This window comes from Lepidochelys olivacea (genome assembly GCF_965140295.1).
Source record: "Lepidochelys olivacea isolate rLepOli2 genome assembly, chromosome: 11".
Classification (NCBI taxonomy): Eukaryota; Metazoa; Chordata; order Testudines; family Cheloniidae; genus Lepidochelys; species Lepidochelys olivacea.
Genome location: NC_140421.1, coordinates 60,769,980 through 60,784,749, shown reverse-complemented (window position 1 = coordinate 60,784,749; position 14,770 = coordinate 60,769,980). Strand labels below are relative to the sequence as shown.

The following is a 14,770-nucleotide window of genomic DNA, read 5'->3' as shown; positions in this document are numbered from 1 at the left end:
TTGCTGATCAGAGAATGCTGCTTTCCATTTCTTGCTATAAAGAACATAGAAATATGCCAAAATGTTTAACAATTACAAAATTACCATATATACTCGTTCATAAGCCAAATTTTTTTTAGTAAAAAAGGGAAGCATCAGAGAAGGGGGTCGGCTTATGAACGGGTATAGAGAGGGAGAGGTGGGACGCAGCCCCTCCTCCCAACAGAGGGGACAAGGAGAGGCAGCGTAGCCAGCAGAGCCAGAGTCTCTCTACTTCTGGCCATGCTGCTCTCCGCCCAGCCTCTGAAGCAGCCGTGCCGCCTGGTCTGGCCCACCAGAGCAGGCTGTGGCCAGGCCAGAGACATCCTCCCCTGGCCCTCCTCAGATAAGGTGGGAAGGGATGGGATGGAGAGAGTGTGGGGGTCCTGGGCTAGGGGTGGGTAGTCACAGGGGTTACTCCCCTGACCCCCAGCTTCTCCCCACCAAAAAGTTTCCCCACCAGTTGCTGTCCCAGCCTGTCAGGGTAAGCAGCTGGGGCACCGGGACACTTTGTTTACTTAGGATTATCTCCGTGCCTGCGGACGCTCGAGGTAAGCAAACCATCTCGGCCCACCAGCAGCTTATCCTGATGGCCCAGGAGCCAAAAAGTTTGCCGACCCCTGAATTATAGGGTCAGCTTATGAATGGGTCTTAAAAATTTTCCATTTTTACTTATCCATCTTGGGGGCGGCTGGTTTATAAACAAATCAGCTTATGATAGAGTATATATGGTAAGCAACTCCCTATTTCTAAATGCAAGTGTTTTTGAATGCTGTGTTCAGTACAGAAGCTGATAGTCTACTTCTACAGGTTGGTCTGAATTCATCACAGTGCTGACATCAGTAGCAAAAGACTGGATCATGCTTTTACATTTTGTTACATATTTTTAAAATGGTTTGGTGTACAAATTACTACAAATCCTGTAGGAAAAGCTAGAGAAAATAATTCTAATTCTATGTCATGGTCTAAAGAATATAAAAAATGGCTGCCTTCTTCCTTAACATACAAGCAGCAGTGAGGGATTCTGATGCTCTCTACAGATTCCCTGTTTCATAGGGTTCCTATGGCACTTATTCCCACACAAGCAAGCGTTCAGATATGGTGATTTTAAAATACTTTGCAATTCAGCTAAATCCGCTTAGAATTTCACAGAACAAAAGAAAAGGTACTTCCATAACCTGAGAGGTTTCTCTTTGCTGAACATCAAAAGCCTGCTGCCAACCATAAAGGAGTTAATGCTTCTCAAAGGCAAAAAGTCACAAGAATGCCTGATAATGGAAAGTGTTGAGCAACCTATGTATAGGAATCACTACTAGCTGCCTCTATAATTAAGGAGCTATACAAATAAAATGTCATGCAATACCCATGTAATAGTTTAATATTAATATTACCAATATTACTACTATGTAATATTACCAATGTGGTCCTCTAATCTGCACTTGAAGTTTGAGCAATAAAAAACAAGTTTAGATGCATGATGTACCAGTGCCTTTCTGACTTTAAATGAGTGACAGAGGTAGATTTTCTCTCTTCTGCCCTTTTTTTGGGGGGGGGGAAGGGGGGTAAGAGGGCACGTGCAAGGGAACTTGGGAATAAACAGAAAAACAAACTCTCTCCAGGAATTTGGGAAGGGAAGGAAAATTCCAAAGAAGTGAGCTTGGAAAGTGAATGTATACAGAAAAAAAATAAAAGCCTCTTACACTTAAATACACACCTAACAAAACTGTCTTACCTGTGTGGCTTTGTCCCTCATACAGGGAGCAGCCAGTCCATGATTATCACGAGGCCATTGTCCAGCGAGGTAGGGAGCAGCAAGTGTATCCAGTGAGGAAGTACGGCGAATTATACTGGATGGGCTTGATGAAGGCGGTCGTGATTTGTCAACTAGAAAAATCAAAATAATAAAATTTCATGAGCAAAGTGTGTGTATCAAGTACAAGTAAAATTCAATAAAGCAAATTTTCAGTTAGCCATACTGGAAATAGAATTGCTATGTATTCGGTACAGAGCGCACACAAACACAAAATGTGTGCGTGCGCTGTACTATACGCTACTAGCTGCCTCTATAATTAAGGAGCTATGAGTGACCACTTGAAAATTAAGCTCAGAATTTGCTTTTTTTGTTGCTGTACTTGTTTGTTCCTGATTACATTGCTCTCATGAAACGCGTTTTCAAAGTTTCCCTACAAAAGCACAGACAAAGTAATTACCAATATTAGGGCGTTTTTGTTGGTTTTTTGCTGTGACTTTTAAGTACTACCAAAATTTATGCCCAATTTAACATTGGATTTATTTTTAAAGCCCAGGCTGTTGATCCATATGCCAACTACTGCATAGTTTATTTCCACAGTGATCAACAAAACTGAGCTTATACTACTAAGCAGAAGACAGCCATCCTGATGGACAGTTATGCATGAGGCTGCTTATGACTTTGGACTACGCCTATGGTAATCTAGCAAAAAAAGAAGAAATGCACATGATCAGAGTTCAGAATGAGACACTTCATAGATGTAAAGATAAAGAGTTAATATTTTAGTTACTAGACATTTCAGTGTGCAAAATATTTAGATTTGTTTTCCTAATATTGGAAGAACAAGTAATTTAGACTCAAAATGCGATCTACCTATAATATGGTTTTAAAATAATGCATAGAATGTTTGTCCTCCATACAGAGAATAAATGGGGTAGTCTCAGAAAACAGGTTACCAACAGCTTGTTCTTAGAGAGGCACCACTGTGCATTCAGACTTGTGGAATACAGTCAAGTTGTGAAACAGCACTGAAAAGCAGTACAGGAGGGAAAGATGTGTGTGTACATGAGCATTCTGATGCATAAGTGAAGTCCTCACCCTACTCTATATAAAGGAGTGCACCTTCCCAAATGCCTCTGTTTCTTCTCTCTAAGGACAGGATCCTGGATTATATACAAATCCTAAGTAGGGGGTAGGTGTGGCAAGAACTCACTTATCAATAGCTGGGATGTGAAATCCTCACTTCTGTATTGTTTTGTCATTATAGTTCCCACTTTGCTGTTGTTTGTCTGTATAATCTCTGTCTGGTTCTGTGATTGTTCCTGTCTGCTGTATAATTAATTTTGCTGGGTGTAAACTAATTGAGGTGGTGGGATATAATTGGTTACATAATCATGTTACAATATGTTAGGATTGGTTAGTTAAATTTCAGGAAAATGATTGGTTAAGGTATAGCTAAGCAGAACTCAAGTTTTACTATATAATCTGTAGTCAATGAGGAAGTGACGGGGTGTGGGTGTGGGTGGGGGTGGGCATGTGGGATGGGAACAGGGAATGGGGGTAAGAAAATTGGAATCATGTTTTGCTAAAGGAGGAGATGGGAACAGGGAATGGGGGTAAGGAAGTTGGAATCATGCTTGGCTAAGGGCAGGAATCGGAACAGGGACATAGGTGTAAGGCTCTGTGGTGTCAGAGCTGGGAAGGAGGATACTAAGGAAGGAAACTGGAATCATGCTTGCTGGAAGTTCACCCCAATAAACATCGAATTGTTTGCACCTTTGGACTTCGGGTATTGTTGCTCTCTGTTCATGTGAGAAGGACCAGGGAAGTAAGTGGGTGAAGGAATAAGCCCCCTAACAAGTGTGACTGCACAGAAGCAGTTCCCAAAGAACAGTTACTGATAAGTAACCTTTTTCTTCTTGGAGGTCCTCTGTGCATTTCTACTTGTCGGAGATTAGCAAGTCACACTCTATCAGGTGGATGGTGGGAAAGCGGAAGTAGGGTGGTACGCTCCAATACGCAGTACCGGCAAGAGATTTTTTTTTAGCAGGTACGGGGTACTGGAAAGAGTTGGGGAGGCTAGCCCCCCCCTCTGGAGGGGGTAGAGCTGCACCCTGCTCCTTAAAGGAGCAGAACGTGGCTAGGGAGGGCATTCATTCTTTATATGGATTTAGCAGCACAATACATATGCTAACAAAATTAAACAAAGGCTTTGTTTAAGTTTGTTAGCATACGTATTGTGCTGTTAAGTCGGTCAGGAGTCCTCAAGAGGGGAGGGGTGGGGGGGACAGAAGGTGTTTAAAAAATGTTTTTGATTCCTGCTCCAGCCTCTGGACTATGAACATATACTGATGGGAGCATTCTAACCAAGGAACTGAGGACTTTAAGGTAATCTGGAGCCTTCATACGTCCTTGATCCTTTGCAGATGGACTTATGAGTTGGATATGGTACAGAGACTGTTCTAGCCTCACTGATTGCTGACTTCTTCCTTGCATTGGACAAAGATCAGATGTCTGCTGACTTTCTCACATGAGTCAGCAGCTTTTGAGGCCTGCAATATAAGCAACATATCCCTTGTTTGAGTGGTTTTGTTCTTTCCTCTGCAAATGTCAAAGCCTGTTCCCACTGAACTCAACAGCAAAACTTTTTTTTTTAATTCAAAGAATTTAAACTGGGTTAAGGGAAGCTCTAGACCACAGGACATGAAGGCAAATGCAGCTTGCTCTCAGAGGTGGCCAAGTAACTTAGGCTGTTCGGGATGCATTCCCTTATACAGAATAGAGTGATGCCATCACCTTTACACAAGAAACACTTATGGCACCACCTCCCCGCAAACCAACAGCCACAACTTTGCAAGGTACTTCTGCAGCTTATCAGGAGTACCACCACAAGTGTAAACGCACAGAGGGCATTGAAAAAGAACAAGAAACTACTTAGGAGTTATCCTTTATACAGGTTTTTTTGTACATTTTTCAAGAGCGTATATAAAAAAGCCCTATCCATTTCAGATAAAAAGGATCTAGGAAGAGGAAAACCAAACAAGTTTTCAATAGCTCTCTAGAAAGCAGCATTTACACAGTACATATATGAAAGGATCACTGTCAACTCTGTTGCTTTTTAGAAGAAAAAATATATGTAATTAGTTATGCAGTCCTACAGACAACTGATTAGTATTTTAAATAAACTTTTGCCTTTTCTGTTTCCATCTATGCAAATATCTTCTACTGTTTAGTGTAGAGTTTATCAATTTAAATACAGTGCAAGTATATTTTAGCATGATGGGATTACTAGCTTTTACTGGAATACAAAAACCATTATAACAATGTTACAATTATATATGTCATCAAGAAGGATTTCAAAGCTCATTACAAGTCATATATACTAAGGAAATCTTTTGCCTGAAATGTAGCCACCTCTGGAATGGAATGCACCAGTTACCTGGCTGCAAATAACATTTAGTTTAGAACAGGAATTGCTGAACTAAAGTTTAAAGAGGAATTTAGATAAACAGTAAGTACGCTAACTGAAAATTGGACTGGATTTCTGCAGAACTGAAGTGGCAGAACTTTATGAGAAAGGAAAGTGTGACATATAAGAGTAAGGACAGACACACCAGCAATCAGGACTCTTGGGTTCTAATCCCAGTTGGCCATGGACCTGCTGTGTTGCCTTGCCCAAGTCACTTAATCTTTCATTACCCATCTGTAAAATTCAATACAGCAGTTAATCCATCTCACAAAGCTACTGAAAAGCTTAATGTTGCTAAAATATTTTGAGATTTTCAGATGAGAGGTGCTATATACCTGGAAGTTTTATTACTCTTGAGGGAAGTACCATATAATCTCTGAAAGTTTTAAGTGGCCTGCATGTATGTTTTACGTCTCAAAAACATGGTACTTCAAAACTGAAAATGCCATAACTAAGGCTGCAAGTCTTTCACGGAGGTCACAGATTCTGTGACCTTCGTAACTTCTGCAGCAGCTGGTGCTGGCTTGCCCCGGGCCATCAATAGCAGTTTGGGTGTGTGGGAGGGGGCTAGGGGCAGGAGTTTGGAGGGTGTAGGTGGTGTGCTTATCTGGGGTGGTGGGCCCTCCTGCAGCTTCTAGGTAGCAGAGGGGGGTCTCTACATCACGCACTGCTCGCAGGCCCCACCCCCGGAGCTCCCATTGGCTGCAGTTCCCAGCTGATTACTAAAAAATACCCAAAAAGAAAAGGAGTACTAGTGGCACTTAGAGACTAACCAATTTATTTGAGCATAAGCTTTCGTGAGCTACAGCTCACTTCATCGTGACTAAAACATAGCCTTAGCCATAACACCTTTATTTGTGACTTGATACATATTAATACCTATAGTTCAAAAGTATGCTCAAAATGCACCAAATAATCTGTAGAAAATTTACATTAGAAAAGCTTGTTGGAAACCTTGAAAGGAATAATCTGAGTGCAGGACAATGTGTTGCTAATTTAGTGTCTTTATTCTGTGAATGAAGTAGAGAATCAAAATTTAGCAGCATTGATTTGAGAGCAGATTTCAAATATTTGTACAAGCATTCCCTCCCCCTTTAAGGTTTATTTCCTTTTTTTAAAATTATAAACAAAAAGAACCAAGTCTGATGACAATTTATTTCTCTTTCCTACTTTTCTCTTAAGCACACATTACATAAATTGAAAGGGTCCATCAGCTACCACAATTTGGTATCACTCCAAGGTATGGTACAGGAGAGATCTGGAAAGGGACATATATGATAATTTTGCTAGTCTAATTTGAGAAACAAAGTGTTCACTTACATTTCAAAAAGAATTTTTGAAAAGTAACCTTTTCCCTGTCTATATTACATCCAGAATGGTCTGCCATCATATACAGTTTGTGTGAAATTTACCAAGATATTTTCTTTTCAAACTGATTAATATTTATTTTAAGTAGAGCTGTCAATTAATTGCAGTTAACTCACATGATTAACTCAAAAAAATTAATCACGATTAATTGCACTTATAACAATAGAATACCAATTGAAATTTATTCAATATTTTTGGATGTTTTTCTACATTTTCAATATTGATTTCAATTACAACACAGAATACAAAGTGCACAATGCTCACTTTATATTATTTTTTATTACAAATATATGCAGTGTAAAAATGATAAATGAAATAGTATTTTTCAATTCACCTCATGCAAGTACCGAAGTGCAATCTTTATCGTGAAAGTGTAACTTACAAATGCAAGTTTTTTTTTGTTTTTTTTGGTTACGTAACTGCACTCAAAAAACAAAACTATGTAAAACTTCAGAGCCAACAAGTCCACTCAGTCCTACTTCTTGTTCAGCCAGTCGCTAAAACAAACAAGTTTGTTTACATTGACAGGAGATACTGTTGCCTACTTCTTATTTATAGAACAGGTGTTCACATAGCACTTTTGTAGCCGGCATTGCAAGGTATTTACATGCCAGATATGCTCAACATTTGTACGCCCCTTCATGCTTCGGCCACTATTCCAGAGGACATGCTTCCATGTTGATGTTTGTTAAAAAAAAAAAATGCGTCAATTAAATTTGTGACTGTACTCCTTGTGGGGAGAACTGTATGTCTCCTGCTCTGTTTTACTCACATTCTGCACATATTTCCCAGCACATGGTCATTTTACAAACACTTTCATAGCAGATTTGACAAAACACAAAGAAGGTACCGATGTGAAATTTCTAAATATAGCTACAGCACTCGACCCAAAGTTTAAGAATCTGAAGTGCCGTCCAAAAATCTGAGAGGGACGATGTGTTGAGCATGCTTTTAGAAGAGCAAAGCTCTGATTTGGAAACTACAGAACCACCAAAAAATAAAATCAACCTTCTGCTGGTGGCATCTGATTCAGATGATGAAAATGAACATGCGTCAGTCCACACTGCTTTGGATCGTTATCAAGCAGAACCCATCATCAGCATGGAAGCATGCCCTCTGGAATGGTGGTTGAAGCATGAAGGGACATATGAATCCTTAGCACCACTGGCACGTAAAAATCTTGCGACGCCAGCTACAACAGTGCCATGCGAATGCCTGTTCTCACTTTCAGGTGCCATTGTAAACAAGAAGCAGATAGCATTATCTCCTGAAAATTGTAGCCAACCTTGTTTGTCTGAGTGATTGGCTGACCAAGAGGTAGGACTTGTAGGCTCTAAAGTTTTACATTGTTTTATTTTTGAATGCAGTTTTTTTTGTACATAATTTTACATTTGTAAGTTCAACTTTCATGATAAAGAGACTGCACTACAGTACTTGTATGAGATGAACTGAAAAATAATTTGTTTTTTACAGTGCAAATATTTGTAATAAAAAGTAAAGTGAGCATTCTTCACTTTGTATTCTATGTTGTAATTAAAATTAATATATTTGAAAATGTAGTAAACGTCCAAAAATATTTTAAATAAATGGTATTCTATTGTTGTTTAACAGCACTATTAATCAAGATTAATTTTTTTCAAATCGCTTGACAGCCCTAATTTTAAGTAAAATATTTGTGTAGAAACAGCTTCCAACAGCATTCGGGGGCCGGGGAGGGAGGGGAAAAAAATCCCAACCCCCACCCCCAAAGAGCCAAAAGATTTAAAATTAGACTAATGTAGAACATGAAAGTAACACAGGAAAGGAGGAATACGGGTTAAATCAAAAATAACTGAAGTTGTACAGTGAGTGATTCATACAAATTCTGTATTTTTAAGTAGCAATTTGCATAAGGTGACTGTGGAAATGAAAAAAATAGGTAGTACATGAACTTAAGTTGATAGAAAACCAGGCAAAAATAGGGGATTTTGAGGAGGGATATGAAGGAAGCGAGGATGCCTGCAAGACAGAAAGAAAGAGGTTGTTCCAAGTTAGGCTGCAGCATGTAGGAAAACACAAGGTTAAAGTAGAAAGGTCAGCCTACATCATTGAGTTGACTCTGTGTAATGAAGGCCATAAAATTTTGTCCAGTAATTCCCACATTAAGCCTATCTGTAAGAGAATGCAAAGAAGCAAGGTGAATGGCTAGAACACAGGCGACAAGGAGAGGAGCAACAAGAGAAGAGACAAGATGGAAACAGAAACAGAGCTATGTAGAGGACTACAGTCCTCCTGACTATACCAAGATAGAAATGATTATATGAAAAAGGTAGCCATTTTACCAGTAATATTCCTCATACAAATTTATGTGCAACTGTCAAGATATTGACGAATATTGGCCTAAGTTGCTGGGCAGAGGACAAACCCTAAAATCTACACTTTTAGGGTGTTTTATTCATTGCAATTGACACAGCACATGTAGGCCTACCTGAGCTAATTTTAATTGAGCTAGCTTGCTAAAATTAACAGTGTAGCTGCAACAGCTTGGGCAGCAGTATATGCTAGCCACCCAAATACATACCTAAGGTAGCAGGCAGGATTGTTCCTGGATGGCTAGCCTGTACTACCACTTGTGCTGCCATGGCTACACTGCTTTTTTAGCAAGATAGATCAAATCAAAGCTACTTCAGATATGCCTACACACCTTGCAACTGCCCCTCCCAACTGCTGTTTAGACATACCCTTAAAGGCAACATAGTAGCAAGTCAGTCTGTTAAAAATGGGGGGAGGGGGGCGGATATTAGTGAAAAGAGCCTTATTTTCAAGCATCTAACAGTGTTATAGCTAACTGTGTCTCTAAGAAATAATACATATAGTAAGAAGAGTGGGAGTTGTCACTTCTGGTACTTCGCATTTAGCCAGGACAATGGCTAATTAAAGTCAACATTAAAAAATGTGCAAATAAATATCAGTGTAAACTTGGACACCGATATTTAAATCTGAAATTCTCCTCATTAGGAACGGTGAGAGAAGCCTAATAAGCACAGCTATACTTGCAACACTTTTGAAAAGACTACTTTGGAATTTATCTTTTGAATTACAGAATTGGAATAAACACAATAGGATAATAATATTTGTTATTAATACAGACATAATATACTAAAACTATTTCTAGGAAGAAGTCTGATGACAAGAAAAAGAGTGGTTTATTAATATCAGTAATCACAGAATCATAGAATATCAGGGTTGGAAGGGACCTCAGGAGGTCATCTAGTCCAACCCCCTGCTCAAAGCAGGACCAATCCCCAACTAAATCATCCCAGCCAGGGCTTTGTCAAGCCTGACCTTAAAAATATCTAAGGAAGGAGACTCCACCATCTCCCTAGGTAACGCATTCCAGTGTTTCACCACCCTCCTAGTGCAAAAGTTTTTCCTAATATCCAACCTAAACCTCCCGCACTGCAACTTGAGACCATTACTCCTCATTCTGTCATCAGCTCCCACTGAGAACAGTCTAGATCCATCCTCTTTGGAACCCCCTTTCAGGTAGTTGAAAGCAGCTATCAAATCCCCCCTCATTCTTCTCTTCTACAGACGAAACAATCCCAGTTCCCTCAGCCTCTCCTCATAAGTCATGTGTTCCAGTCCCCTAATCATTTTTGTTGCCATCCGCTGGACTCTTTCCAATTTTTTCACATCCTTCTTGTAGTGTGGGGCCCAAAACTGGACACAGTACTCCAGATGAGGCCTCACCAATGTCTAATAGAGGGGAACGATCACATCCCTCGATCTGCTGGCAATGCCCCTACATATACATCCCAAAATGCCATTGGCCTTCTTGGCAACAAGGGCACACTGTTGACTCATATCCAGCTTCTCCTCCACTGTAACCCCTAGGTCCTTTTCTGCAGAACTCAATTTTATTTTTTTTTAAAAAACACTTAAAGGGAAAAACTGACCACCATTATTTCTGAATTCCACAGCTGGCTGTTTCAGTTCCACAACCACTATTTAAAAAGTCTCACAAAACTATGTAGTCAAATACCATTTTTCTTGGTGCACTGTACTTTATGTACTACCAAAAATGAACCACCCCATGCTACAGTGATAGGCACACACCCTCTTACTTCAAATTCCTCTCCAAAATCCACTTGTGGAGCCTACAAACATTAATCCCTTTAAAGACAGGCCAGAGCCACCCAAAATTATAAAGTTAACTTTGAACTATCATCTGGTCTCTCAATGTGTTCTTGTCTGATCTCTAGTTTTCAAAATATAATCTCTTTAGTGCAAGGGACCAAGTTTTCCAGTCTTTTGTATAAGACTTCCCAAGTAAACAAGAACAGAATCCTAGAAATCTATGTCTGGAAGGGACCTCAAAAGGTCATCTACTCCCATCCCTCCAAGTTGAGGCAGGATTAAGTACACTTAGGGTATGTCTACACTACGAAATTAGGTTGAATTTATAGAAGTCGGTTTTGTAGAAAGCATTTTTATACAGTCAATTGTGTGTGTCCCCACACAAATGCTCTAAGTGCATGTAGTCAGCGGAGTGTATCCACAATACCGAGGCAACCGTTGACTTCCGGAGCATTGCACTGTGGGTTGCTATCCCACAGTTCCTGCAGTCTCCGCCGCCCATTTGAATTCTGGGTAGAAATCCCAGTGCCTGATGGGGCTAAAACATTGTCGCGGGTAGTTCTGGGTACATATCATCAGGCCCCCCTTCCCTCCCTCCTTGCGTGAAAGCAAGGGCAGACAATCGTTTTGCGCCTTTTTTCTTGAGTTACCTGTGCAGACGCCATACCATGGCAAGCATGGAGCCTGCTCAGCTATCCGTCATCATATGTCTACTGGGTGCTGGCAGACATGGTACTGCATTGCTACACAGCAGCAGTTTATTGCCTTTTGGCAGCAGATAGTGCAGTATGACTGGTAGCTATTGTTGACGTAGTCCTGGGTGCTCTTTTAACCGACCTCGATGAGGTCAGGGGCGCCTGGCCAAACATGGGAGGGACTCATCCAGGTCATTTCCCTTTTAAGTTTAGTCTCATGGCGATTGAGTCCCATCGGCAGTGCATTGTCTTTTAATCAGCAGCCAGCAGAAGACAATGGTCAGTAGTTATACTGCACCGTCTTCTGCCGATCACCCAGGAGATGACGATGGCTAGTGGTCGTACTGCACAGTCTGCTGCCAGCAAGATGTATAAAGATAGAGGAAGTGGATCAAAACAAGAAATAGACCAGATTTGTTTTGTATTCATTTTCTCCTCCCTCCTTCCGTGAAATCAACAGCATGCTAAACCCAGTTTTGAGTTCTATCCTTAAGGGGGCCATTCAGTTTCTTGCAAAGCCACCCCCTTTGTTGATTTTAATTCCCTGTCAGCCAACCCTGTAAGCCATGTCGTCAGTCGCCCCTCCCTCCGTCAGGGCAATGGCAGACAATCATTCCACGCCTTTTTTCTGTGCAGACGCCATTCCACGGCAAGCATGGAGCCTGCTCAGATCACTTTGGCAATTAGGAGCACATTAAAAACCACAGGCATTATCCAGCAGTATATGCAACACCAGAACCTGGCAAAGCGAAACTGGGCAAGTAGGCGATGTCAGTGCGGTGACGAGAGTGATGAGGACATGGACACAGACTGCTCTCAAAGCACGGGCCCTGACAATGTGGGCATCATGGTGCTAATGGGGGCAGGTTCATGTGGTGGAACGCCAATTCTGGGCTCGAGAAACAAGCACAGACTGGTGGGACCGCATACTGTTGCGGGTCTGGGATGATTCCCAGTGGCTGCAAAACTTTCGCATGCGTAAGGGGACTTTCATGTAACTTTGTGACTTGCTTTCCCCTGCCCTGAGGCGCAAGAATACCAAGTTGAGAGCAGCCCTCACAGTTGAGAAGCGAGTGGCGATAGCCCTGTGGAAGCTTGCAACGCCAGACAGCTACCGGTCAGTTGGGAATCAATTTGGAGTGGGCAAATCTACTGTGGGGGCTGCTGTGATGCAAGTAGCCCATGCAATCAAAGATCTGCTGATATCAAGGGTAGTGACCCTGGGAAATGTGCAGGTCATAGTGGATGGCTTTGCTGCAATGGGATTCCCTAACTGTGGTGGGGCCATAGACGGAACCCATATCCCTATCTTGGTACCGGAGCACCAAGCCGGCGAGTACATAAACCGCAAGGGGTACTTTTCAGTTGTGTTGCAAGCACTGGTGGATCACAAGGGACGTTTCACCAACATCAACGTGAGATGGCCGGGAAAGGTACATGACGCTCGCATCTTCAGAAACTCCCGTCTGTTTCAAAAGCTGCAGGAAGGGACTTTATTCCCAGACCAGAAAATAACTGTTGGGGATGTTGAAATGCCTATAGTTATCCTTGGGGACCCAGCCTACCCCTTAATGCCATGGCTCATGAAGCCGTACACAGGCAGCCTGGACAGTAGTCAGGAGCTGTTCAACTACAGGCTGAGCAAGTGCAGAATGGTGGTAGAATGTGCATTTGGACGTTTAAAAGCGCATTGGGGCAGTTTACTGACTCTGTTAGACCTCAGCGAAACCAATATTCCCACTGTTATTACTGCTTGCTGTGCGCTCCATAATATCTGAGAGTGTAAGGGGGAGACATTTATGGCAGGGTGGGAGGTTGAGGCAAATCGCCTGGCTTCTGGTTATGCACAGCCAGGCACCAGGGTGGTTAGAAGAACACAGGACTTAAGTAAATTGCTACAAAATAAATGCTATGCTATTCTGCTATTCTTCATTTTGTTGAGTAAACAAGAAAATGTATCATCAGTTGTTTAAAAACAGAAATATCCTATCAGCTATGATAGCTGGGGTCCTCTAAGTTTTCTGTAGCATAAACCACATTTTAGTAGGAACATTGCAGTTGGGAGGAGAGGTGGTCCATGAGACAATCAGATAACATTCTGTTATTACTACAGCAACAATTGTTTGCATGGAAAATATCAGGAGTGTGTTTGCACTTAAAAAAAAAAAACCCACAAGCTAAAAATGCTATCATTTAGCAATCGAAAATGAAAACTAGCTTCATGTGATTAGCCCTCTAACCATGATCCACAGATCAGTTCAGGAACCTCCAGCTCCACCAGTGCTCTATTCTTAATGACATTCAATAAAACCTAGAGAAGGTCTGTCCTGAACGTGTCCCAAAGACAAATTGCAAAAAGACACCCCACATGCATGTAAGGGTTTGAAGAGGGGGGTTTTCTGAATCAAACAAATTAACTAAATATTATTATGCACCACGCCATAGTGTTTTGCTGGTGCTGTATTCTAAAGAAGAGAAGCTGAATCATCAAAAAGGTTCTTTCCAGTATTCTCTGCAATCACAGTAGCTTTGCCCATATTACAGGGAATTGACACGTTAAAACGTGGTCAGACTAGCAGCCTTGTCAGACTCCTCAGGATCACACACAAAATTGCTCCCAACAATTTAGACAAGATTTGTATCCAGCAAGGCTTAACCACAGCACCAGTCTCCATGTTAGGGCCAGGGTGGACCAATAAATAAAAAAATTAAATTGCTAGCATATTTGGCCCTAACACTCCTCACATTACCATCCCACACAGCATCATCACTGCTGAGAGGGCCAGTCTGAATCACTTTTTGCATTCCAGCCTACATTAACAGGGGTTCTCAAACTTTTTCTTTCTGAGCCCACCCCACCCCTGCACTATAAAAATTCCATGGCCCACTTGTGCCCCAATAACTGGTTTTCTGAATACAAGAGCCAGAAACGGCATTACAGGGTAGCAAGCAGGGAAATTGCCTGGGGCCCCATGTGACAGGGGCCCCATGTGACAGGGGCCCCATGTGACAGGGGCCCCAGCGAAGATACATTGCTCAGGGTTTGGTTTCAGCTTTCTGCCCTGGACCCCAGCAAGTCTAATGCTGGCCCTGCTTGGTGGGCACCTTAAACCTGCTCCCCCCCACCCCCCCGAGAGTGGGCCCCAGACCCATAGATGAGAACCACCGCATTAGGTGATTCTCCAAGAAAACATGTAATAGTTGTACATTCAACCTGGCTCTCAGTACTATCAAAGTGGTCAGTTACATTTAACATTATAGTGCAAGGTAAAAAAGCACCATCTTCGGTCAACAGTGGACCAGAATACACATTCATTTACAACTCTTTATTAGAGAGGTTACACTTGCCCC

The 14,770-nt window shown here is 41.7% G+C and overlaps 1 protein-coding gene across 2 annotated transcripts in view; it reads right to left on the bottom strand.

Annotated features, from left to right (window-relative positions):
• Positions 1 to 14,770, bottom strand: part of FAM117B (family with sequence similarity 117 member B) — a 98,525-nt gene that overhangs the window by 59,249 nt on the left and 24,506 nt on the right. For both annotated transcript variants that reach the window (XM_084643389.1, XM_084643390.1), the window contains exon 2: positions 1,751 to 1,902. In XM_084643389.1, the coding sequence (XP_084499515.1) occupies positions 1,751 to 1,902 (152 nt within the window). The remainder of the gene's footprint in view (positions 1 to 1,750; positions 1,903 to 14,770) is intronic.